At 43.5% G+C, this 26,560-nt stretch overlaps 2 protein-coding genes across 5 annotated transcripts in view; one reads left to right on the top strand and one right to left on the bottom strand.

The window, feature by feature from the left end:
• The window catches only part of furinb (furin (paired basic amino acid cleaving enzyme) b), a 60,544-nt gene extending 54,285 nt beyond the window's left edge, over positions 1–6,259 (top strand). Inside the window, exons 10-16 of one of the 2 annotated variants that reach the window (XM_070907085.1) lie at positions 978–1,081; positions 2,549–2,666; positions 2,932–3,111; positions 3,319–3,446; positions 4,113–4,241; positions 5,391–5,669; positions 5,703–6,259. In XM_070907085.1, coding sequence (XP_070763186.1) covers positions 978–1,081; positions 2,549–2,666; positions 2,932–3,111; positions 3,319–3,446; positions 4,113–4,241; positions 5,391–5,669; positions 5,703–6,097 — 1,333 coding nt within the window. In that variant the 3' untranslated portion in view covers positions 6,098–6,259. Of the gene's footprint in view, positions 1–977; positions 1,082–2,548; positions 2,667–2,931; positions 3,112–3,318; positions 3,447–4,112; positions 4,242–5,390 lie in introns of both variants that reach the window. The other variant, XM_070907084.1, reaches the window with a different exon arrangement.
• Positions 6,260–12,216: 5,957 nt separating this feature from the next.
• On the bottom strand, positions 12,217–25,661 carry man2a2 (mannosidase, alpha, class 2A, member 2). Of its 3 annotated transcripts, XM_070907380.1 has the most exons (23): positions 25,530–25,661; positions 24,955–25,212; positions 24,662–24,806; positions 23,296–23,467; positions 22,965–23,092; positions 22,450–22,623; positions 21,774–21,960; positions 20,490–20,667; positions 19,971–20,173; positions 19,158–19,340; positions 18,835–18,949; positions 18,641–18,711; positions 18,370–18,535; positions 16,390–16,626; positions 16,024–16,146; positions 15,640–15,754; positions 15,243–15,376; positions 14,926–15,067; positions 14,456–14,589; positions 14,104–14,181; positions 13,394–13,588; positions 13,172–13,285; positions 12,217–12,648 (listed from the first exon to the last, which is right to left on the bottom strand). In XM_070907380.1, the coding sequence occupies exons 1-23, from the start codon at positions 25,659–25,661 to the stop codon at positions 12,496–12,498; spliced, it is 3,537 nt and encodes a 1,178-aa protein (XP_070763481.1). In that variant the 3' UTR covers positions 12,217–12,495. The 3 variants fall into 3 exon arrangements, with proteins under 3 accessions (XP_070763481.1, XP_070763482.1, XP_070763483.1); XM_070907381.1 differs by lacking the exon at positions 14,104–14,181; XM_070907382.1 differs by lacking the exon at positions 14,104–14,181 and having other exon boundaries at positions 13,172–13,282.
• Between the last annotated feature and the right edge of the window lie 899 nt (positions 25,662–26,560).

Genomic DNA, 26,560 nt, shown 5'->3' with positions numbered 1-26,560 from the left:
CAGTAGGCTGGTGCCTGTCAGTCGTCTGCATCCCTCCTGATGTGCAGAAGTAATAACAGGGTAGCTAGTTTATCAGACTGGGACCACACTGGGATTCACAGAGATGGAATCATTTAATAGGCAAAGTGTTTTGGCTTTCTGGTGTTTTATTATTTTATTATTTTCCTTTCCCCTTCGCTCTTGGCTGAGGTGACATTGAGTAGATGGGGGGGGGTCTTGTCCATTAATAACACATGAGAGGATGTGAGATGTGAATGCTGATGCGGAGAGTGGCGGAGGTGATGCGCCACAGTGCAATTCTGTGTTTCTATTTCTGTCTGCTGTGGTGTTGCACAGTAAGCAGTGTGATTCATGGTTTGATTATCTTAACCCAGAGAGCAGTTATTTTCCTCCTTGGTGACTCAAAGGCTTCTCCTCTGAATGCTTCTCTGCTGTGCCTCTTAATAAATCCATATAAAAAACTTTTTTTATTGGGCTGTGTGGAAGGCGACCCCCTCCCCCGGTCCCAGACCTCATTAGAAACTATCATTACAGAGAGGTCTAGACACAGTCCTCCACAGTATTGTGGCCACCGTTCCACTGTGTTCCTTGACCTTTCAACACAATAGGTTATGATGTACCTTTAATACTGCTGTTTTACGATGATGTTGAAGCCATAATGTGAGCCCATACCTTTGTTGTGGTTGACTGACATATCCCTCAGGGCTTCCTCTACGCCTCAGTGTAATATTTCAGAAATGTATGTCTGTACTCACTTTATACGCTCAGGTGGATCACATATCAGGTGTGTCTACAGACTTCTGACCTTTTCCATATCACAAAGCTCCTCACATTCCCTCTGCTGTATTGTTGTACAGTTGAGGTCAGCGAAACCCGGCTTTTCTCATAATGTGCATAATGTAGAAAGTAATATCTTCGGCTATTACATGACAGAAAGTCAACGCGGTTACTCTGCTTTCCTTCCTGGATCTCTGCAGCATGAACCTGACCTGGAGGGACATGCAGCACCTGGTGGTGAGAAAGTCCCAGCCCGGACACCTCAGCGCCGGAGACTGGAAGACCAACGGAGTGGGACGCAGAGGTAGAGACTGGCTAGTCCAAATCCAGCACAGATGGCATCATGTGGCGTTTTATTTGTGCCTCTCTCCTGAGCACACAATGGAACATTCAGAGCACAGAAAAGGATTTTTTGTAAGGACACAAATTATATTTTGTAGGCAATTCATTATCATGCAAAGAATCACTTAATTTAAGCAAACAAAAGCGTTTGTTATTATGCACACAATAATAACTCCCTGCTCTGTGCACTCCCAACTCCTTGGAGACTCTCTCAACATCTCTGCTCTGTGCTCTCTCAGGTTTGCCTGCATGCTCGCCCAACCTGACAAAATTTCTGCCAAATGACGGGGTAAAATTGGTCATTTGTGATTGGCTGTTTTGCCTCCACTCTGATTGTGAGTAGGATTATTGGTTATTAGGGAAATTAGGAAGCACGGGGGGAATGGTAAGTAGGCACGCCACAGCTACACACAAGTAGTTCATACAGTTTTATGTACATACCTAGTTTTATGAACCTTCATGAAATTACACGAGCTAGCTATGTAGAGACTTGCATCTCTAGTAGCTAACTAACTAGTTATTATTTGAAAATTGCCATCTACAAAGCCATGGCATTATAATCCTTAAAGTCCAACTGAAATTAAGTTGCATGTATATTTTATATCTGTTGGTTTCATGATGGTGCCCACTAGTTTTGCATTAATTCGTCTGAATACCGTTAGTTCTTTGTGCATCATTTTAAACCATATGTCCATAAAGTAACGTCAGTGTTCAATCATAGGAAGACAGTCACACCGACTAACAGCCTGACGGCAGTCTGCTGCACAACACGAGAGCCACAGACTCTGAACAACAACCGCCATTGGCTTTTAAGTCTCCTTCTTATCTAACATTCAAACATGGACACATGTCTTGTCCTCCGCCGCCAAACAAACATTCACCGGGGAAAAGTGCACTTTTAACACCATTTTCCAGGCAGCTAATTAGCTGGTGAGCTGCAGCACATTAAACAGCATACAAACTTAACGGAAAATAACCCTTTTGTCCGTTAAGATGCTGTTGTGGTCCTTACTCTTCAGTCCCACTAACAACATGCTGTCAGCCCATGGCTTGTGCCCAAGTTTGTTTACTTTGTCTCTCGTTCTGCCAGCTGCTTTCAGTCAGACAGAGACACCAACATGCCCCTCCAGCTGGCCCAGACAAAAAGGAGTATTTGTCCTGGGCTTTTTTTTCTTCCTTTTAATAACAAAAATGATTGACGATAAACATTTACATTATTTTTGACTCCACAAAGGGATGACTAAATGTGATTTCCGTAGTTCTTGAACTTTAACAGGGGCACAATTAAAATGCATTTATGATGCAGGATTGAGGAACAAATATAACGCCAGTATTACTGTAAAGAGTGGATAGTTTCTCTATCTGTGATGTTATCTCATCGCCACCGCCCACCAACCTGTCATTCCCCTCCATCTTTTTTTCTCCACAGTCAGTCATTCGTACGGTTATGGGCTCCTGGATGCAGGTGCTATGGTGACATTGGCAAAGAACTGGACCACAGTGGGGCCACAGCATCAGTGTGTTCACGACATGCTTGCAGAACCAAGGTTAGAAGGGTGACCTGAAGCTCTGTGTGTGTGTGTGTGTGTGTGTGTGTGTGTGTGTGTGTTTATGTGTGTGTAAACTACCGTGAGTTTTAGTCTCTTCATGAGCACTTGCAGTTCCATCATCCACCTCAGCCTGATAAATGTCATCGTATTCTCCTCGGAGGAGGGACGATCGCGTACATTTGTAGAACTATGCTATTGTCTGTGTCCATTTCTGCGGCCACACAACATTAACCACTCTCCCCTCCACTTGTCAAACCTGCAGAGACATCGGGAACAAGCTCGTGTTCAGCAAGAGCGTGGATGCCTGCTGGGGGCGACCGGAGTATGTCAACTCTCTGGAACATGTTCAGGCTCGCCTCACGCTCTCCCACAACCAGAGAGGAAAATTGGCCATTCATCTCATCAGCCCACTGGGCACACGCTCCACCCTGCTGTTCCCCAGGTGCACAGTAAAACACACCAGCCCTGATATAAATCTGTCTCTTTCTCACACACAGACAAACACAATGTGCATGTGTGTGTGTGTACCTCAGTCTTAGTTGTACACAGATACTCCCACAAGTATACTCTTGTGAGAAAAACACACTTTCTGCTGTCTACCACCAGAAAAAAATAACACAAACATGTCGTCTCACTTCTTTTCTTTCAGGCCCAATGACTTCTCCTCGGAGGGATTCAACGACTGGGCCTTTATGACCACCCACTCATGGGACGAGGATCCTCAAGGGGAATGGACCCTGGAAATAGAAAACGTCGCTGCTAATGGACGTGACTATGGTAACCCCACTCATCGCCATTACTTGTTCAGTCTGGTCACATCACATCAAAGCTACATACATGCCAGCGTCCACTGGCCCCTCATCAACTCCAAGTCCTTTTGCATATTTTTCATGCTTCTCTAAATAGCCTCTCCTCAGTTCCCCTTTTTTTCTGTCATGTTCCCTCTCTAATGATTCAGTTTGTACTGTTTTTGGTACCAGGGGGAGCGACTCTCAGGAACACATCCGGATTAAAACCTTGCAGCTGCTGGACAGAGAAATAGTCTTCTGCGAGAAAGTGGTTGGCAACCTTTTGATTATTAACTTTTTTTTTTTTTACAACTATTGGGCTGCATTTTCTTTAAAAAGGCAAACGGCAGCATATTGTCACGAAGAGTCAACCACTTGTTAAGTCCTGTAGCTTTCCTGTGGCTTTGTTTACTCAGAGCAGCCAGGGAAATGAGATAGGGATGCATTTATTCCTCTGCTGGTGTTGATCCTCCTCCAGTGCTGTGTTTGGTCCGCTCTCATCACTTGTTTCTTTTCCTTCCACCCCCACATCCTCTTCTCATCCAGTTCACACTGTTTCCTCTCCGGGAAAAGTGTTACATTAATATTCTCCTCCACATCTCAATATCGCCTCCCCCCCCCCCCCCCCTCCTCTCCCTCTCTCCTTCTCTCTCAGGTGTCTTGAGTCAGTTCACCCTCATCCTGTGGGGTACTGGACCCAACGTCATCAACCCCTCATCGTCTGACTTCCCTCGGCCGTCCAACAGCAGCTGCAAGACCTTTGATGCCCAGCAGATTTGTATCGGTGAGATCATTTGGGCTTCCGCTGATCACACAAACTTTGAACAGGAGCCACTTCAAGTTGAATGGGCTTGTTTGTATTGGCGCTGGCACACAGTCATTGTTACAAAACAGGCTTTTGGTCAGACTGTGTTGGGTATCTCAACTTGTTGCAAGTGTTGTGAATACAGATTGCCCATTTGCAGTCCTCTTGTGCATCTGTTTACGTGCGCACTGTGAATATGCACATTGCCATATGTCATATTAGTTTCAGTCAGAGTGTGAGACGTATGGAGGAGCAGCAGGGGAGATTCAAACTGCGTCAGTGCAGGAGGTGCTACGTTATCAACAACTGTTGAGGAGGACGGCTTCTTCATTTAAAGGCAGATAAGGTTGGAAGCGTCGCTCTGCTTCTAAGCATTCAGACGCTTTCTTCTTAATCATTCCAGACTTCTCCATAATTTAGTTAAAATCTACATTTCAAGACTTACTGGTAATGCTTTGTTTTACAGGGCCCCAGCTTTCTAATAACTTCCTAGAAATTAACTGGAAGGTTTGTGGAAAAGAGTTTTTAATAAAGTGATGATTATATAGAGAACAAAGACAATGTTCAATTAGTACAACTTCCATTTACTGGTCGTAGCCCTCTTTTAACAAATGAACCATCTTTTAGTCAGCAGACGGGAGATCAATTAAAAATGCAAAAATGTTTCTGCGTGTTTGTAAATTACAGGGCAAGCATACAATTCAATTCATTTATATGAGTTTAGATGGATCATTAAGATTTTAGGAAATCTTCAACTTATAGACTGTGCCCAACTGCAATATTCATAAGAGCTGAAATGATTAGTCGATTCATTTATTAGTAACATAACAACAACAACAGTTTTTCAAACAAAATTTCCAAAGATTTGATGATTCCAGCTTTTCAAATGTGAGAGTTTGCTGGTTTTCCTTGTCTTCACTATTGTAAACTGAAATATTTGAAGACATTTTGGGCTCTGGGAAATTGTGACTTTTTTCTGACCTTTTACAGACCAAATGATTAATCAATGACTCGAGAAAACAATCAGCAGATTAATTGATAAAAAAACAAAAATAGTTTGTTGCAACTTCCGAGGAAAGGAAGACTTAACTTTTTCCCTTCTTCTTTCATCTCCCACACTCCATCCAGAGTGCAGCCCCGGCTTCTCCCTCTTCCTCCAGGGTTGTGTGAAGTTGTGTCCGCCGGGCTTCACCTCTGGTCCGCAGCTCCTCAACCTCTCCCTGGAGAACTGGGTGGACTTGTCCTCCGTCCAGGCCTGCCTGCCCTGCAACCCCGCCTGCCTCACCTGCTCTGGCACAGGGCCCACAGACTGCCTGTCCTGTCCACCTCACAGCCACCTGGTCCTCACCTCCTGCCTGCACCAGAACCAGGTCCAGCGTAAATCCCCACCAGCTGGGGGACTCCAGGGTGACGGAGCCCAGCCAGAGGGGGAGATCCCAGCAGCAGCAGACGACAGCGGAGAAGGGGAGGAACCTCCGGGACTCAGCGCAGCTCCGTCCACTCAGCTGCCTGCCGTTGTGGCCGTGCTCAGCTGTGCCTTCATCCTAGCTGCCTTCGTCGGGGTCTTCCTCTTGCTGCAGATGCGCTCAGGTGGCGCTTCTTTGGGCTGGAGGACCAAACTGCCAACTGTGTTTTCAGAGACGAGGGGGGTGCGGGTGGGCTTTGGTTTTGGCTTCGGCCAAGGACGGCAGAGGAAGGCAAGGATATGCTACAAGGGGATCCCCACTGTGTGGGGGGATGAGGACATGATCGCCTACCAGTCTGAATCAGACAGCGAGGAGGTGGACGGTCACAGCGAGAGGACCGCTTTTATCAAGACGCAGAGCTCGATCTAGCTGAACCTGCTGTTGTGGTGCCTGACACCACGACATCCTGGGTCTCATCAGCATTTAGATCTGACTGTATGGCGCTGATACATGAAGGAGAATCATGCAGGCTCAGAAAAAACACAAAACGCAGGCCTTACTGTCCCATCAGCACCCCGCCCAAATGCATTAAAGAGGCAATAGTTTGTTTTTTCATGTATTTATTCACACTTGTTAATTTATCTTGTTTGATTAATACTTTGATGTCAGATGTATTTATTATGCATTTGACTGTTTGCCACCAATTTAAGGTGTTATGCAACCGTTTTACTTACAGTAATGACCTGTTTGACCATATTTTGTCCAATTTGTCAAAGAGGTATTCCAGAAATGTAGATGATTTCTCTCTCAATAAGTTTTACAAGAGACAGATTCAATCAAAGCAGCAGAGGCCATGATATCCTGACTAAGACCCAAGTATAGGTCAAGCCCATAAAACCCTGAATCCTACATTTCCCATAATTGGGAAATAATTGCCACTTAATTGCATCATTCATTAGAGCCCCCCTGCTCGATAAATGCCGATGTCTCTGTCAACATAAAAATTAAACAACACAATCCTGAAATCCAAAGTAACAAATAACTCCCACATCAAATGTAACACCATCATGCAAATTTCATAATAAATCTGTTACCCTGCTGCATAAAAAAGTCTAACCTGACATCTATGAGCCCCTCTCATATTTAAAAACTTGATGTGTAGCAGAAGGCTGTTTCACAACATGGCACCTGAGTGAAAAAAGGCTTGCTACATTATTCTAGGTACTTTACATGAACCCACACGGACCCTGGTATTATAAATATGCTGAGTATGGACCATTATTGTCTGAGAACACAAGTACTGAGCAGCATACCCATTGATAATACTGTACATATGATGCAGCTTCTGTTGTTCTACTCTGAGCTCTACTGCAGCAGTCCTACCCCTGAATTCATATACCAACATGAGTTTGGGGGGATGCTTTTAGTAAATACTGAATAATATTATTTTGCATCGCCTGCAGTTTGTTCCTAAGTTTAGCTGTCAAACCACTGTACCAAGCATAATCAAAATGAAGTTCCGTAACAGAGAAGTTGAAAAGCCTTGTTCTGAAACGGGAACAGGACTGATGTGTCCCCAACACAAACACCTGGCTGTCAGCACCGGCAGAGTTTTAATAAATTGCAGTTGTTATATTTGATCAGATTCCTGGCAGATTGTGGGCCGGGGGTTGTGAAGTTGACGCGCTGTTCGTTTAATATTAAGAAAACTTGAAATTGAAGATTTCTGCAGCGCACTGGGACGGCATAATAAAACATCCCGGCAGGGTTGTTTGATAAGCAGGAGACTGTGGAGGATGCTCTGTTTTTCAATCAAGGCACAGTGGCCACCGCAGCAGAGACATATCACTCACAAAATCCCATTGACTTGTCGCAGAGTAACACTGTTTTTGAATTAAATAAAAAAACACTTAGCCCGAAGCTGCTTGGCTGACCTTTATAGCATTTTTCTACTTGGTTGCTGCTGGTAAGAAACAAGATCATTTTCTCTTCATTTCCCCCACAGAGCATATATTGATTTTGGGGCTTCTCTCCCAGAACGTCTTCATCAGGGTGAATCTTTCCTTTTCTATTGTGAGCGCCATACATTGAAAGACAAAGTACCTGCTTTATTTCCCATCGGTAACAGTGTAGACGCGCCGCTACATTAGTTGAATCTTTGGATCTGAGGGCCAGAGCGATTACAGTGATTAAGGAAAAAAGAGATCTTGTATTGCATTTTCTATGTTTGTTTTATATCCTTTTTTATTTAACTGACAATGGATGTTAATGTTGTGGAGATCAGTTTCATGCTGGAATAAAAATGACTTTGGCTGTTGCATAGATAAGACTGTTTGTGTCTTCACTGCCAGGTTTTATAACTTTTAGGGTTTTCTGCATCTTAAATTCAGCCCCTGACACACAAACACCACCCCAGAGAACAGATGGTTCATCACTTCTTCATGGCTGTATATCATTGTTGCAAGTGTGTTTCCTTCACTCCGGGCGTTTAGCTTTAACAGGGTGCCAGCACTCTGTCTTCTCCCTGCTTTCCAGTTGCAGTGAGCACGCTGCCAAAAAGCCTTCAAGAAGCAGTTTTCTCAGGCTTCAACATGGTGGCCCCTTTAAAGTTTAAATTAATATAAATGGAAGAGGTTTGTATGCATACGGGAAAACAATGCCCGCCGGTAGCAGCTTTGTTCATTAGCAGCTTTCCTCTAGAACAGCCTCTACAGAGGCAGGTAACCGGGTTCATGGGTGAAGGTACATTCATTCTGTGGCCCATAATTAGATCTGCCGGGAGAACTCGCAGCACAATTCAGAGCCCCTCAGATGCGTCACGCTTTGCATTATAAATTATGTGTGTGTGTGAAAGTAAACGTGTTTGTGTGTGAAATTTGCTCGTATTTTATTTTTTTTTTGTGTGTGGATGAGTTTGAAAGCCTTTCATCTCCTCATTCACACCTTCACTACATGTTTCTGTGAGCTCAGATCTGTTTTCATTGTCTCTCTTTTTCTGTGTGCCCTTTAGCTTGTATTAATTAGCTGTCATGTTCTGTACAATGCTGCCTGCAAACTAGACTTGGCAGGAAGAGATATCAGATTAATTAAAACAACAACAACAAATCAGCTCCCCATTAGCTGATTTCACATTCAGATCAATTGGACACTGAGGTTCCAGTCTCGTCGCTCCAGCTGCTCAAACATGATCTGTGTGCTGAATCTGACGCTCAGCAGACTGTCGCTTCTCCCTCCCTTTCTGTACAGAAAGGTTGAGAAACACAGTTGGCACCCAGAGTTTGGAGTGTCCCTAGGGTGCTTCCACAGGCATCACACACACTTCCTTTCTCCTCCACACATGCAGCACAGGGATGACTCTCAGGCCTCGGGCGTCCCTGCCACCACGCTTTCTTCCTTCCTCTGCGAGTCCCTGATCCATTTTTATGTAGCGTGAACGAAGAAAACTGTTTCTTGTTCAACTCGCTGTCAGACACCTTCGCCTCACAGAGGGGTAAACATGGGTGAAAACACGCCGCAGCTAATTACATGCGATTTTTAAGGGTGAGAGCTTCTACACCGGCCCCCCGCTCAGCCTGACAGCCAACCACTGACAAGTGAAGCACTGGACAGTCTTAAAAGGGCTGAGATCCCAAGCACTTATCTGAGACAGACAGCATATGGAGACATGGGCTGTACTGACTAAATGTTGCCCCCTACTGATGAGAATGAGTCAAGCTCTTTACTGAAAGACCAAAAAACAGCATGAAAATACATTAGAGATTCACTAGTACATTAAAAAGACAATTTCAGATTAAGAGAAACCTTTTAAAAAAGACAATCTTTGTATTTTGATCTTTATTCAATCCCCATCTCTTCTGTTCTACTGCAGCTTTGATCCATCATGAATAAACAAATACAGACAAGACCTTGCCTTCATATATTACCTCTGAACGAACAAGAACAGCGCTACAACAGACATCACGTTTAAAAAGAAAAATAAATTTATACAGAGACTCAGACGCACACCGACACAGCAGGAGAGAAGGTTGTGACAAGGTTACAGGACGACAGGAGAAAGTGCCATTGGAGATGCACTGAAGTCTCGTCTAACAGAGATGATAAAGAGAGAGAGGGAGACAGCAGAATGTATTGAAGTATGGCAGACCAGACATTAGGCCAGAGGAAGAGAGCAGCAACAAAGCAACAGACCTCCTGAGGAAAATGAAGATGAAAAGCGGTTAAAGTGATGGGACACAGTGGGACAGGGGGAGGTGGGCAGACAGCGCAGCACTACAAAGTGTGACACAGGTGGGCTGTGAGATGTCCGGCCTCAGCTTTGGACACAGGTGACAACATCCTCCACGGCCGCTGTGGAGGCAGATACACACCAGAAAAAAAGGCCTCGAGACAGCCTCGGGATAAGAAGCACTGTGGAGCTGAAATTGTATATTAAAAAAATAAAAAATAAAAATAAAAACTGCAGCTCATTTGAAGAAACTTATTTTCTTCTGTGTTGAGGATCCCTGTGTATAGTTTGATACGACGATCTTAAAGGATCAGTTCACCCAAATTATAAATATACTGTATATATGTTTTCACACTTAAGTCTTTTAACTTAGTGGTATCTTGACATGCAGACAGTTTTAGTTTTATGCGTCAAGATTTTGAGAAATCCCTCTGAGATTTCTACCACCAGTGGAGGTGAGAGGAATTGTATACCTAGCACCCACAACACTGAAAAATAACATCTTCAGTGGCCCACCTACAGCTTTCACAGTTTGACTATTGCTGTGTCCCAGTTCCATACAACATACTACTTACATATGTATATATATCAATCTATAGTGGACTGTTTTTGTAGTTAGTATACAAGGAATCAACATTGCCATTTTATACAAGCAGAAAATACTGCAATACGTCCTGCAACTTTAAAACAGCATTGCCAATTACACACAACAGCCAGCAAAATATTTTTCCAAAAACTAAACTTATTTATGTTTTCTGGGGTGTTTCTGGAGCCGTTTCACCACCATCCAAAGTTGGTTTGAATTTTGTGCAGCTCCTCCATCTCCTTTGTGCAAAGCATACACTCAAAAATAAAGAATTCTAAGTATGCATACAGTCAATCTTATCACTTTTCCAACGCACTACATGCTCAAAATCCTTAGAATTAGTATGCAGTATGGAACTGGTACTCAGCCACTTTCTCAGTAGAAAGTAGTTCCAGTGAAATTGGTTCACAGTGGGGTCTGTAGATTATCCAGAGTGACAGGGACACATTGTGTGAAAAGACCAATTGCTGTCCAATGCTTTAAATGAAGATGTTTAATGCATTGAGCACCAAAAAATGAAATTCCATTCAGCTTCATTATAGTGGCAGAAAGAGACAGACAGTGCTGAAACGATCAAAAGAAAATTAATTGACAACAATTCCGATACTCATTTCATCCATCGTCAGGCAAATGTTTGTTTAAAATGTTTGGGGAAAACCTCTGGGTTTTGATTAATGAGACATAACCTTGGGCTCTGGGAAATTGTAATGAGCTTTTTTCACTCTTTTCGGACAATTTATTGACTTAACAGTTAATCAATAATGAAAACAATCATTAGACGGATATCTCAAAACCAAATCTATCTGCATAGCCAGACACCGCTGGAGAAAACGTGCCTATTTTTGCAATTTGAGTGAACGAACCCTTTAATTTATGTTCTGACCTCCAATGGGAAGCTCTGTCCTGCAATGATATGACCCACTGCTCGACACAGATGCCCAAACTGATCGATGATACCTCACAGTACTATGAATGGTCCCTGATAGTGTACACTGTAACCTCAATACACCCAAAAACAAAAACCCTCAAGTGTTCACATCAACATACTCTACAGACACACACATACTGATACATCTGCCGTATGGTATATATGAGGTATAGTCTTTGTCTAGTCTTCTCCTGCATGCAGCGTGGTAAACAAAACCACCCTCTCAGCAGTGAGTGACGGACAGGGGTACAGTTTTCTCATCAGCAAAGAAGGAAGCTCAGGGAGGAGAAAAAGAAGCGAAGGAAGGAAAGTCTTCGGACTATCTACAAGCAAAACAAAACAGCGAACAGAAGGTAAACAGTCATCCGAAATGATTAATGATCACATTGTTATCGTGTAAAGAGCCGCAGCTTGGGTCTCCTCGCGAGTTGAGATGAAGAGAACACACAATCGCTTTGCTGCATTCGAGTCTGTCGAAAAATAAAAATGAACTGCAGCCAAACGTTAGATTGACAGGTACAAAAACAAAATTCGCCGCGATGTGCGTCTTCTTCACTGCGTACATAAAAAACTATTTAAAACCCATACACCAAATAAAGCTTTGTAAATTGCACTCTGATGTGGCACGAGTCCCAGCCCCCCCCGACCCCGACCCCCATCATTTGGGATATTTACATTCAGTAGTTCAGTCCAGGATGGAGCAAAGATAGAAAAAAAAAAAATAAAAAAGACACGAGTTCTTACAAAGCAGAACTAAATGAGATTTCATTTTCGATTACAGAGACAGGCAGATACCCGGTTGTATCTGATGAGCGATTCTGGCAGTCTTTCTTGTTTTGCTGCGAGTTCACCCGGGTTTTGCTGCTCTCAGAGACGTCCACAGTAACTGCTATCGCCTGCCCCCTGCTGTGCAGTCAGTCCTGTTACAGTGGAACCTTCCTCTCCGAGCTGTAGTGTTTGTGGTTCTGCTTGTCAAAACAGAGAGACCCAGACCCCCCTCTGTTGCCAGTCTGTGGCCAGCGTGGGCCTGGTTGTTGGTCCAAGGAGTCTGGTGGGTTTTTTATTGCCTCTTTTAGTCCGGACGGCTCTTAGCGCAGTTTGAGCTTGAAGGCGGAGATCTCCATGGGATCCAGGCTGATGGTGGAGTCGTTGGCCAGAGGCGAGCTGGAGTGCATCAGAGTCAGGGACACGGGCTGGAGCAGCTGCAGGTCCAGGTTCTTAAACAGTCCTGATACACTCAGCTGCAGAGAGAGAGGTAGAGAGAGAAGGCCAGAAAGGCGGCGGGGGGGGGGGGGGTATTCAGATCAAAAACACCATTACAAGCAAAAGTCCTGCATTCAAAGTTTCACTTAAATAAAAAAACATAAGTATTAGCAACAAAATGTACTTTAAGTATGCTACTTTAAAGGTTTTATATACTGTTCAACCTGTAAGAAAGCATCATACTTTAAACTATAAACTGATCATGTTTTGCATGTAAAATATTACTCTGAAAACAAAATAAGAGCAAGAGCTGTCAGTGCTTTTTTACTCCACTACATTCCCTCTGAAATGTAGCCGAGTAGAATAATATAAAGTAACATAGAACAGATATAACAGATATATATATAGATTACTATTTCACAACCAAACAAATCTCTGCTCATGCAAAGTGGAGAGTTTAGTGGAAAATACTGCAGCAGAAAACTTTCTTTTGTTTTTTTTCCCCTTTTGTTTTAGCATGAGTGTGTCTGTGTGTGCGTGTGTGTGTGTTTCTACCCTGACCTGTCCTTGTGTGGTGGTGCAGTTGAATCCCAGGTTCTGAGCCTCCAGGCCACAGTCCAGCGCCAGACGGTGAAGAATCAAGGCAGTGTATGGAGACGGAGAGTGCGGGTCCTGCTGCTCACACACACAGAATCGCCGCAGGAGACACGTGTCACTTTCAAAGTCAACACGCAGAATATGTAAAAACCAAAATCAGTGTGTGTTTTTTTTTTTTCACGTCACCTGGCTCTGGATGCTGCGCAGGTTCAGCAGGTGGAAGTCGCAGGGCAGGATGGACTTGAGAGGGGCGAAGGTTTGCAGAGGAGGGATGCCGCGTCTTTTGGGCAGGACGGGCAGCGCCAGGACATCGTGGTTCAGGAAGGTGTTGGTCATGTGACTAAGTATAGACGGGAAGCTATTTGTTGCACTGTCCATCATCTGTTGGAAGGCAGAGACAGATTTAAGCCCCAGCGGTAAATGTAAAGTGTAAAGATTACAACACCAACGACTCACCTCTAGTCGCTCTAGTCGACTCGCTCTTTTGCTATTACTGCACCACATGAGGAATAGGTTCTAATACTAAGTCAAGAGTACAAGGTATATTTCTAATTCTAGTCCAGACAGACACTACTAATCAATCTATATCGAGGTGTCATCTTTAGATTAACAGCATTACAGTGTTTCAAACATGATGTCTGATGTTTTGTGGCAGGCCAGAGAAACTTCATACCAAGTCCCGTCAGCTGGATGATGAAACTGAAGCCAATGCCTTCCATTCTCTGCCAATGTGTATTCATTCACTTGATAAATGATATCATTTGTTACTTTCAATGGCGCTGTCTTAAAGATGGACCGGTTTTTCTACGGCTACATGGTGGAGGAAAGCAAAAAAAAAAAAAAAAGACTATGATGTGGGCTAACGAGCATCCTCACTGTTGCCAAGGCAACATTACCTCTTGAACTCCGTCACTCAATATTTTGGAGAGGAAAGAATGAAACACGGAGGAGAGTTTGGCAAAGAAGCCATCATGCTGAAGGTAATGAAGTGGAAAAAGAAGAGAAGGAGGAGAACAAAGTTAGAGATGACAACAAAGAGACAGATGGGGTAGTAATGAGTACTGGGGAAAGAAAAGGTATGAAGAAAGGTGTTAATGAACACACAATGAAGGACGTTAACATTATTATATTCCACCCACAGCCTTGCACAAAGGTTACAGAGAGTCATTCAGCACAGCACAGTCAGATGTGGCGTCCTGGGAGAGCTCGCCCAGCTTCAATAACCGCCTTCGCTGTCATCTCACTGACCTTGTTGCCTGTGGATCTCCTCTCCAGCAGCAGTCGGAAGCGGTTGGCCGTCTTCTTATTGTCCTTCAGACCCTGACCCAGCCCGCGATTATCATCCTGCATCAGCCGCCGGTCCATAATCACTTCAAGCTGGCCTGAGGGAGGAGGAGGAGCAGCAAGGACAACAGCTTTGATACAAAGCCAGTGTATTGAACTTTCAGACATCAGTCGATGAAGACAAACAGTTTGAGCTATTCGTCGTTTACAGACGCCCCCATTATTCACACAACGACGATAAAAGGATTAGCTCAATACATTAACATGAGAGTATGAACCGTTTTGCTCTCTGAAAACCTCTTGAGGGAGAGATAAGTGCTTCCATACTGTTCCATAAAAAGGTTGGAGACATTAAACAAGAAAACGAGAGTGCATTTCAGGGATAACTTTCATTTAAAAAAATTAAATGAAGAAAAATGTAATAAAACACAGACCACTCTCCAGGCTGCTGACACCCAGAGACTGAGCTGTGTGCAGCGTGAGCCGGTGATTGCTGTCCTGGATGTACGCCTGGCTGGGCATGGGATAAAAGTTGGCCTGCAGGGGAAGTTTTAGGTGGTGGTGACGAGGCTGCATCTACAAGAAGAGAGTTATCGTCTTCATCAGGTCGGGGATAGTTAACTTATTAAAAAAAATGCCACTAAACTCATGATCAATTAATCACCATCCGCGTAATCAGAGATACATATTGTTATATTCTGATAGTATACAAAGAAAGTTATTCTTCTCTATTGCTGAGGGTGGGACTGACCTGGAAGCCATTGAGATCTGTGTAGAACTCGTCTCCACTCTGGATGTCAGTGACCAGTCGCATTGCCAGCTCTTTATTGGTCTGATCTCTGATGTCCACCATGGTGGTGAGGTCTATAGACAACCCATCCACCCCTGAAAATACAGAGCCATAGAGAACCAAACTCAGGCCACGGAGGGAAGTCAATGGAAAGATGTGATCTACAAATGCAGGACACTTGCATTTGCCTGCTCAGAGTAGGCAGCTGAAAAAAGTACCTAATTGAATTGTAAATTGTCATTTTGTCAAACATATTGGCCCTTGTTATATTGTACCATCTGGTGCCTTTAACTAAGCATAAGAGGCTTTTGCAAAAGCCATTTGAACTGATTCCACGGCGCAGTTGTGTGTTTATTACCTGGCACATTGTGTATACGAACGGTCTGCTGAAAATGCTGGTAGTGCGCCACCACCTCCGAGAAGAGAGGCCCCTCCATGACGCGCACCACAGGCGGCTCTTTCTGGTTGTATGGCTGAAAGCAGGGAGAGAGAAAGCGGAGTCACGAACAGAAAAAGTGCTAAAAATGGGAGAGGAAGAATGACAGAGAGAGGGAAATAGAAGAAGATGCTAGCAGAATAAGTGACTAGGTACAGTATGGCAGCTAAGCCCTTGCACCCAGTCTGCCTTGCTTCCTGCCCCGAGCACCCCAGCATGATACAACGACACAATACACAAGGGAGACTCTATCAAAGCCTTTTGAGAGGCATGTAAACATCTGAGATAAAACAACTGAGAGAATACCTTTGCTTTTCCATCAGGCAGGAAGAGGTAAGCTCCACTTTTGTCTTTAGAGGGACGAGTGCCGTAGACCATGAACTGCATCTGAACCTTCAGTTCCTGAGGATCATCCTTGCGCTTGATACTCTGCAGATGAAAAAGCCGTAAAGTGGAAGAGATCGCAGAAGAAAGAGCAGAATTAGAAAAGAGATGAAAGGATGTTTGAGTAGCAATATAACATGCCATGTTCACTTTGATCAAACAGCCAGGGTTTATTGGAAAAAAATCAAGTGGGTTTTTTTTCTTGCAAAAATCAAAAGTTAAAACAGATAAGCAAATCCTTAATTCAGATATAAAGTCAACAGAAGTAAAAGCTGATGAAACACAAACCTCCAGTAGGCCGGTCGTTCCAGAAAAACCCAGTGTAAGAGCGTGGCTGCTGATGTAGAAGGTCTGAGGGTCGGACTGCTGAGAGCGGACAGGAAGCGGGTCCGCGGCTCGAGCTGTGACACCCCGGCCAGACACCCTGAGCAGGGTGTCAGAGCGGAGCGTCATGGGCGAGTCAGGAGAGTCGTACAGATGGAACACGGCCAGGCCCAGCGGTGGCAGACGAACCATGAATGTTGCCTGGATGGAGGGTCGAAGAAGAATGGTTGGATATAAATTAATGAAAGCAATCAAACACATTAAAATTACAGTTCTGGTCTCATTTTCCTTGTTAGTCTGAACGACGAGTGTTGACCATAAGGCGTTCATTAAGAGTTAAAAGCATTTACGCATTAGCAACAGTGTGCTGTAATTATAATATGATGAGAGACGATGTTAATGAGACGGTTTGTGTTGCTCTGTTATTCATTACTTTCTGTGGGTGGAGAGAATTTTATTTGGGCACAATAAATTTATCTACAGAGATGTTGTGAAACAAATGGGACATTATTGAAGCAGTACTAATAGTATCTATTTATAGTAATAATAAATAAAATAAACAATTTGAGCTGTTTCAATGGGTGTGTTATTTTGTTTTGAGAATTGAAAAAAAAACATCTGTTGTAGTTCTAGCTTGCAGGTAAAAATCAAAGCCACACACTCAACCACTGCCGGCACCCTATTGGAGGAGCCTATTGCGAGTCTGAGTGGCTGGGCATGGAGCCCTTATTGTTTCATCTCCTGAAGTGGGTGTGTGTTTGTGCTTGTGGTACCAGACGGACCCAGTGAGGGTATACATAGCCTATATCCTGCTTCGCCCCCCCACATAAGAAACCCAATTTAACCCCTGGTAACAAGCAGAATGTACGCGCGTTGTGAACCTGCCTATGTAAGCGAATCTTACTGTCTGAGTAAAGCGTCCTTTAAATAGCAAGAAAATACTGCAGCAGACTTTAGGCCAGGTTTTTTTTATTTTTTTATTTCATTTTCAAACATATGATTTAAACCACGTTATTTGCTATGTTCCAGCAAATCGCTCTAAAATCTAATTATAGCAACTTGCTCATATGGATAAACTTGTTTGTTAATGTAACCCACATGCATTTTAAGTTTTTGCCGTTAAAAGAGTGCTTCCCTGATTTAGCATTGCACTCCTATGACATTGTCGGACTCACGATGGACAAAATTGCATTCTTCTTCTGTGTCACAGCCTGTCGCCTACGTTACCCACAGTGCAACTCCAATGTGTTGCAGCTAATGTAGCCTCGTGCTGCTATCCTCAAACAGAGATGAGGAGTGGTCTGGTAACCTCACTTCTTTCTAAATCTACACCTCCAGAATTTTGTTATTTTCAAACTTGTAGCCTTCAACCACTGCTGACGCAGACTCAATTGACATCACTTTAGGCAATATATTAGACTTCACAAAGTTCCCTGTGACGCCACAAAACGCTTTACAGTTCTTGGAGAGTACTACTGCATGCGTTGAAAATGTTGTGTAAACAGACCGGATGTGTAAATTGGTGCATTTCCCCTTTAAGAGCTACACTTGACCACTCTTGCGTGCATTGCAAACTAGCAACCTGTCAAAACTGGACAAGTTTTAGTCATGTTTTTCAATCCATCTCACGTCCATCTGACAAACACATAACGCTTCAATTTTTATCAGCGCAGCTACCTACACCGGCTCACTTCATTCACATATGTTAACTGTGACGTGAAGTGTCTTTATAGGCTTCAAGTCTATTTTCCTCCAATTTAAGCACGTAACTATAATGACTTTGCTGAGAGGCTGTGAGCACTGCCAAAATGAGTGAGTGCACAGCAGTTGTTTGACTGAACAGGTCCAGCGTAGACACTGCTGCACAGACACTGCTGCTGTGCTAGTGATATGCCAATTTCACTATGCGGAAACCAACAGTGCCTAATGACTTTAATCTCTTACCTCAAATACCTCCGCACTCATTTGACTAGCAGAGCTCCACTGAGCACTCAGCTGCACAGGGAGGGTCTGTCCATCCTCAGTAAGCACCCGCACTCGAACCGTGTTGACCAAAACAGTCACCACACACAGCCGCTCCTGCTCGATGGGGTTGAACAGAACCAGGTACCTGGTAGAGAGAGAAGGAAAAACCCATCAGAAGCACAGGATGGTGGAGGAGTGGCAGAGGGAGGAGGCAGGGGGGATGAAAGACGCAAGGGGATGCTGATAATACCTCGGCCCTGCTTGGTCCAGCTCGATTAAAGTGCGCTGAGGCAGAGAGTCTTGAGTAGCACGCCTGTCATCCTACATAATGACAAATATAATGCAGGAAACACACTGTTATATTTACAAAAAGAACAGAATATGCAGGTTTTTATAACAGATTATTATACAGTGGCAGAAGTGTCCCTCCATGTTTATTCTTACAGTCTCCAGGAAGGGCTCCGTTTGGTAAAAGCGATAAAACTCTTTGTTCTTCATCACCAGGAAATGAGCAGCATTGATGATTACTCTCTTCAGACCGATGAGTGAACGCAGCAACCTGGGGGGGAGGAGGAGGAATCAATGGCTCACTGCAGCAGCCACAGCAGACGGCTTGTTATTTTGCTTCAAAGTACTGAATGGGTAGTGTTGATGTACAGGTTGAAGTATAAAATAGCCAGAGACAGGATTAAAAAGAGGAGGTGCCGTTTTTCCTTTTTCATATAAATGTAATTTTTAACCCTAACCCTGAACCCTCAGATCCTTACTTGGTGCCGTAGTCAATGACAACATTCTCCTTCGCTGTGCCAGTGATGGCATCATGATGTTGGAAGAGGCCGACAGACCGCCTCGCATCGACTAGCAGGGCATAATCTGAGACCGGGTAGCGCCCTTCCATGCCAGCATGCCGAGCATTCGCCACCGCCAGGCTGTATAGGATCTCTGCCCCCCTGAAAGGACATTGACAAACAGTAAGCATTGAGGAGACCTTTAAAGTAAGACGTAGTAGCATTTGGAGCACACCGGTATTTGCTATGTTCCAGCAAATCGCTCTTAAATCTAATTCTAGCAACTTGCTCATATGGATACACTGGTTTGTTGATGTAACCCACGTGCATTTTAAGTTTTGGTTGTTTCACTTAATTTCGATTGTTCACAGTAGAGAGAAACAGGAGAGAATTAAAAGTCCCAATCAATCATTTTCACGACCATATGAACTAAAGATCACATATCCAACTGAACATTTTTGACATATAATATATGTGAAAAACAAGCATTTTGTAATATAGGCCTGTTTTTCTGATGTGTCTGAAAAAGAATTACAGATATTAAAAAAATACAGATATAAAGAAAAACCATAAAAGCATCAGAGAACAATATTAACTTACATTTAGGTGTGGTTAACTGTTACAAAAGACTTGCCTATCCATTTGGCAGTGACACTGACATCTTGCTTGCAATGCAAAAATGAAACAAAGTGCCTGTTGTAGAACTCACTCACATACACGGCTACAGTATTATTAATACACTGCAGGTTGTGGGTGTCAGTTATCAGTGAAGTGTGATTAAATCTGCCTCACCTGAGGTGTGACTCTATCACACGGTCCAGGCTCTTGTAAAAGGGCCGAGAGGTGAAATAGCCGGTCCAGTAGTGGTCTTCACGGTCTGCATAGGCAAAGAAATCTCCACTAAGCACTGGGTAGTCAGCAGGTCTGGATCCCTGGGCCACTCCATGTGCTTTGTATACAGCGTTAAAGTAGTCTGTGAGAGTCCCAAACTGAGCCTGGAGGAGCGCAAAAAAAAAAAAAAACTTGACTCAAACACAGCTGAACAGGGAAAAAAGGAAACGAAAATATCTCATTATTATGCATGCGTCTTTCATCTTATGTGGCATGTTCTGAACCAAACATCGAGAAGCGACAGATTCTTTGTTCTGTCAGCAAGTTAAAACACCACTGCATGATTCATTATCACAAGAAAGGTTGTACACTGAGATACTTTGTACACCACCAGCTGAGAAACACAAAAACAAAAGACAAAGATGCAAAATAACATATTTGGCAACACTGTTTGTGACAGTTGACAAATTATTTTCTCACTTGTACGTGCATCTCTGGGTGAGAATTCATGTAGTCAAACAGCTTCTGGTAGTTCATGTACTGCTGATCCCACTCCAGGGCCTTGTCGTAGCGGAAATCATCCCCCAGCGGGACAAGAAGCACCTTGCTGCGGTAGAGTTTGGACTTTTTACGGTACTGATCCAGGAGCAGGTGTGCCCTGAGAGAGAAAGAGTGAGAGAGTGTGAGAGAGAGAAAGAGTGAGAGAGTGTGAGAGAGAGAAAGAGAGAAAGAGTGTGAGAGAGAGAAAGAGAGAGAGAGAGAGAGAGAGAGAGAGAAAAAGAGGATAACCTGAGAGGACACATTTCTTGGCATCCAAACTGTCCTGCTTTGCATACGCCAGTTTTGTAAGACATCATTATGACCTTGGAAAGAGGAGCATCAAATTAACCCTGGGGGTATTTTCCATTAGCCACTGAAATATGTCCTCTGGAAAGTTCTTTAGGTCCTCTAAAAGCAGCTTAATGTGACTGCAAGACTATCTGCAGTCTATGCCTGTTCTGCTGTGGCTGTTGTCATTGGCGCAAGTTCAAGTTTAGTTTATTTGTAAGGGACCAGCAAAGATAACACTGAGAGTTGCAACAGCAGTGACCAAATTCCAATACTACTCAAAAGTGATTAGTCATTTGGAAGCCTTTTTACATAAACATGTAACACAATCATTTTTGATTAGGATCCCTTCAGATTATTCAAGACTAGACTAAGATACATGCAGAGCACAACATTTAACAGTTGAAAAATAACCTTGTTAGTGCTCTTAGGTGCACAAACTATGTTTCTAAATGACCTCAAACATATTTTTTGCATTTCTGCATTAACATGTCTTGTTATTTAATTGGGCAACATGTACACTGCAACTGTAACTAAGTTAATACTAATTATCAATTAATCTTCCCATTACTTTTTCAATTAATCGATTGTTTGGTCTATACAACGTCAGAAAATAGGGAAAATTCTCTTGTCATGTCATTATACTATCACGAGACAAAAACAAAAAGCAATTCCTTATCTTTGAAAGCTGGAACCACAGAATATATGGCCTTTTTGCAAAATGAATGACTATCGAAATAGCTGTAGATTAACTTTATGACAATCAAATTATCGGCTCTACATTCCACTGCTCTAATATACACCAAGAACGATATATCGGCTCTAATAGACATCCTAAAATTTGTTCTCCAAGACAAAGTCAGGATAGACCTACAGTAGCTACTTCCACCCTAAAACCTCCCTAAAATAAGAGATACCTAACCCCACATGTCTCACCTCTCTGCTACATTGGCCTCCACCACAGTCTTTGGTGGCACTTTCCAGGGACAGTTTATCCGACCACCTGGTAACCTTTTGAAATCGAACTGGCAGCAGATCTTTGGGTCGGGCCCACAGGTGTGAGGCACGTCGTAGCTGTAGAATGGCATCATGTGGCAAAAGATGTCTGTGCTCGATCCGGTGTCTGTCAAGACGGTAAAGCAAAAATCAAAGCACTGGCTTGAGGGACAGTAGCCTCAAAAGACCACAATGAAATACGCTAATAAGGCATGTTCTGCTCCGAGTAAGGTTGGTATTTGCCATTTAAGTTCACACCCACAGTGTTCTCTGGGGACTGTCAAAAGTCATTCTGGATAAAGCAGCAAGAAGTAAATGACAACACTACATTACAAAATGAATCTGCAAAAGAACTGACAATCACAAATTGTCTAACAGTGTAATATTTGAGGATTTTTCCACTAAGAGCTAACGGACAGTAAATCTTCAGCAGATGTCCAATTAATTAAGAAATAATAATGAAAATAGCTATTCTGAGGCTATTACGCACTGGTTGTCCTTCCAAAATCCCCCTCTCTTTCAAAAGGCCATGACAAGTGGCATGAGTCATTCTGCAATGAGTTTAACAAAGATGAGCACATGAATCAGATGACATCGCTGGCTCTGGTCCACTCACCCCAGGCCTGCCTCCACATAAACTCCAGGCTGCGGGTGGAGGCAAAGTGTTTTTTGATGGAGTAGTGGACCCTCTGGATGAGCATGCTGGTCAGGTTGGCCCTCTTCAGCAGATAGGCCATAGTAGCACTGTGACCAAAAGGGTCTACCGCCCACCCACTGCGAGGAGTCACACCTATGACAGCAAGCAGGAAGCAAGTATTTCAGGTTTATGCTCAGATAAAAGGGAAGGCATGCATCTTTTAGAAAACCGTTCTCAGCAGGAAGCGCTGAAAGCAGCACAAAGTATTTTATCCCCCACTGAGTGAAGAGCTACCCCTGCTGCATGTGGGATGACAAGCTCAGATTTTACCATCGAGCAGTGAGAGGACTGGTATCATTTTAATGTTACACGTAAATGTAGTGGGGCTGAAATTTTACAGAGAGACAAGAGCATTCATTTAACAATTAAGCATCATTGGTCTAAATATAAATGAAAAGGCTCGGGTAAGGACTAATTTCTGATTGGCTGTGTACCTAGATTTCTCTCTAGCCACTGATGTCCTTCAATGAGCTGGTCTATCATGGCAAAGTAGTGAACGTTGGCTTCATCGGTCATCACCCAACCCCCTGTCACGATCTCTAGCTGCCCTCCAAGGATCAGTCTGTTGAACAGAGGATTAAGAAAGCAAGGTGAGGATAATCCAGCCCCAAAGAGGGAGAATCACATTAACCAGATAACAAGCTATTTTTAGAGCAACCCCCATCTGCCAGTGGATACTATCCATTGTGTGTAAAATACTGTACTTAAGGCCAGTAGGCGTCAATGAAATCTCAAAAATGTGTGCTTCACTGAGCCGTGACTCACTTGCGCATAGCCTCCTGCTTGTGAATGTCTGCAGTCTCCCACCACTTGGAGAAGAATGAAATCTCAGACCAGATGAACTTCCTGCGAGGATCCTCAGCCAGCTTCACCACCATGTTGTTTAAAATATGCTGCGTCTGGTCGGTGAAGTACTTGTCAAAAGTTTTGATCCAACCTAACAAGACAAGAATATAAATATGAGAAATTAAAAGAAACAGTTAGCAAACAAGACTGCCCACTACAAATTGGACAATCTCTGAAACAATACACCTCTACAACCTCCCCCAACCCTCCTCCTCCCTTTATCTAGCCGCCTGATACAAAGACAAGAAGACAGGCCAGGCAAGAGACTCAACGCTGTGGAAAAAGTGCTGCAACGGATCAAAAATAAAACTCATATTTTATTCAAGTGGAGCTGTTCCCCTCAGAAAGCTATTTAACCGAGTGGTTTCAAAGAAAGTGACTAAAAAGCACTTTCTATGCACTTAGTGTGCAACAGTGTAGAATACCACAGCTTATAAATATCCTGTCAAATATTTATCTCACATATTGGAAGCCAATGTATTTTATACAGATCAAAAGCAATCATAAGCAATGCCAATGAAATGGCGAGAGTTAAGTGAACCAGAGCTCGTTGTCAGTTGTGACGGGCAGGACTATATACTGCAGTCTTTTTAACATTGCGTTACTCATTGTTTGCCCTGCTTACCTGTTGTTGACTGAAACCCTTAAATTCTGATGATGATTTCTGCTTGCAAAACCTTCCTACTGTCTGTTAACCCTGGACACTGAATGTTGCATACAAAATTACAAAAGAAAACTTTTCAGCAGAGTTTCATCAAATGCAGCTCCTAATGAAACCTATTCCCATTGTTAATGGAAAACATTTGCAGGACTCTGCAGCCTGTCAACATATCAATAACTGTCAAGTTAGCAAGCATGTGGCAGACTGGTAAACAAGTTTAATGGAAATGTCAGTCTAAAATAAAATCTCAGCCAATCTGACCTATAAATAGCTAGAATTTTCCCATGCAAATATCTCTCTAATTCCATTGTTTGTGGCTAAGCCATCAATAATGTCAGCATTATGCTAACAATAATAATCATGAGAAACAACCAATCAAATTTTGTATGATTTCTACGTCCCTATCACTAGCCTCCCACTCACAGTAGCTGTCTTGTCTATGGACAGGATTTTTCAGCAGGTTAAAAATAGTGTCTTGTCTGTCTGATTTCTAATCTGCTGAAAAGTGTTCAGATATGCTTTAAGCTGTGTCTTAAGATACAGTTTGACAGACCTTTAGACTAGCACCGAGACGTGTACAACTTCCAACAAAGATTTGCTGTGTGTTATACCCTCTAAACTCACCTGGATCATTGTGGGAGTGGGGGACCACAAACACTTGCAGCGGTTCATTGTCCCACTCTTCAGGTTCATAAGTAATTTCAAAGCCCTGTTTCCATACGCCGCCATCAGGGTTGTCAAATTTGAGGAGGGAGTACACATCCAGCATCTAAAATGAAACACAAACTCATCATCATTTGCTCACCAGACACACCCCAAAAATAAGTAGGTAATAACATCTACAATATAGATATGATAACAATGGCCAATTTTCTACTTAGCATTTCATCTAAGGGATGAAAGTATAGAAAGTTCACCTGAACGTCTGCTTGACCACGGCTGCCAACAGCAAATTGGCAATCCTGGGGCTTGACAGCGAGGAAAGTGGGGCGGCCGTCGAAGGGTAGGACCCAGGAACCATTGGCACTTCTGAATGGCAGGTGGCCGCTGGGAGACACAGCTCCTGTGTCTGTGAGCTCCATCACAGAGTCCTTTATGTGGCTGATGATTTGGTGGTTTTCCTCCAGGAGCTGCTCCAGCTGCTCTATCCGGTTCTGCAGAACTGAGATTTGGCTCTGAAACACACACAGAAATAATAAATCACAGAGCAGTATAACATCATAAAACATCTGTTCGCCAAACCCACATTCTTCTTCTCTGTTACAGTGAACAAACTTCAGTTTTAAGACAAATTCTCTGATTCAGCCAAGGTAACAAACAGCACCATGAGATCAATCATATCTACACAATGATAGGTACATAATATTTATTAAGCCTTGTGCTAACTTCTGGTGTATCTCAACAAAACATGCAAAAAGAAGTGCTGCAAAAATAACTGCAGAGGGGTTTTTTCACAGAAGATATGCACCACCACTACAGCAATTATTCTTACCCGTGGAAAGTTCCCGCCACTCTGTCGCCTTGCAGGGTCATGTTGGACTCGATCCAACATCAGATACAGTGAGAATACAGCCACACAGAATATGGCCCCTCCACACACTGTCACCTGTTTCCTCAGCTTCATCCTTCTCTGGAGCAGTCTTCTTTCCGGGGTATAAATTTAAAAAATGACCTTGACTGTGGTGTTTTTTTCCAGCACAGAGAAAAGAAAAGTCCTTGAAAACCGGAATGCAACCCTTCACAGTACTGGAGGGAAAAAATGATGGACAGTAACCAGCTACACCAGTATTAATGGTTCAGTTCCACTCCTGCGATGCCTCCAGCCTCCACTCACCATACTGGAGACCACAGCAAAGGGGGGCTACAGCAGTGGTAGCAGTGGACAAGGATTCAAAATCAGCAATAGCTGGCAAGTAGTCTGTCAGCTCTGGCCGAACCACAGCCACCAGTGGGTTCCTTCAAAGTAGTCCTTGTGCTCAACCATCCAAACCTGCAGGAAAAGAAAAAAAGAAGCGCCACACAGAAGGGGCTCAAACAGGGAGCCTAGTGTCCCTGCAGCATGATGTGCGTCGCTGTGGGCCTGCTCTCCTGGTCCAGTCCCCACTCCCACAGCACAGTCTAATCTTCCAGTACAGCCAGAGTCCCCTTTCTCTCAGTTGGCTTCCAGTGCCATAACAGTTTGCACACTCGGCTGCGGCAGTGCAAAGAAACGGGCTGAGAAAAGGACCAATTTGGCTCAGAGAGACAGCTTCTTTTTTTTTCTCCCTCAAGCCTCAACTCTGCCCGGAGGAGCTGTAGGAATTAAAATGAGACAAATGTCATTCTTCTCTCAGCAGGATGGTGACAGCATATCTACTTTGGCAGCATGGGCAGTGCATCTGTCATTGATCACAAGCGCCAAGTTGAAATCACATCAGAGGGTCTTCTTCAGCTGTTAGGAAATTTTTAGATTAATGGGGCATGCAAAATATATGTGTTGAGCCTTCCAGAGAAGGACTGTCACTGACGAGGAGAACAAGTGAA

This window comes from Enoplosus armatus, chromosome 6 (genome assembly GCF_043641665.1).
Source record: "Enoplosus armatus isolate fEnoArm2 chromosome 6, fEnoArm2.hap1, whole genome shotgun sequence".
Classification (NCBI taxonomy): domain Eukaryota; kingdom Metazoa; phylum Chordata; class Actinopteri; order Centrarchiformes; family Enoplosidae; genus Enoplosus; species Enoplosus armatus.
This window is presented reverse-complemented; position numbering and strand designations above follow the sequence as displayed.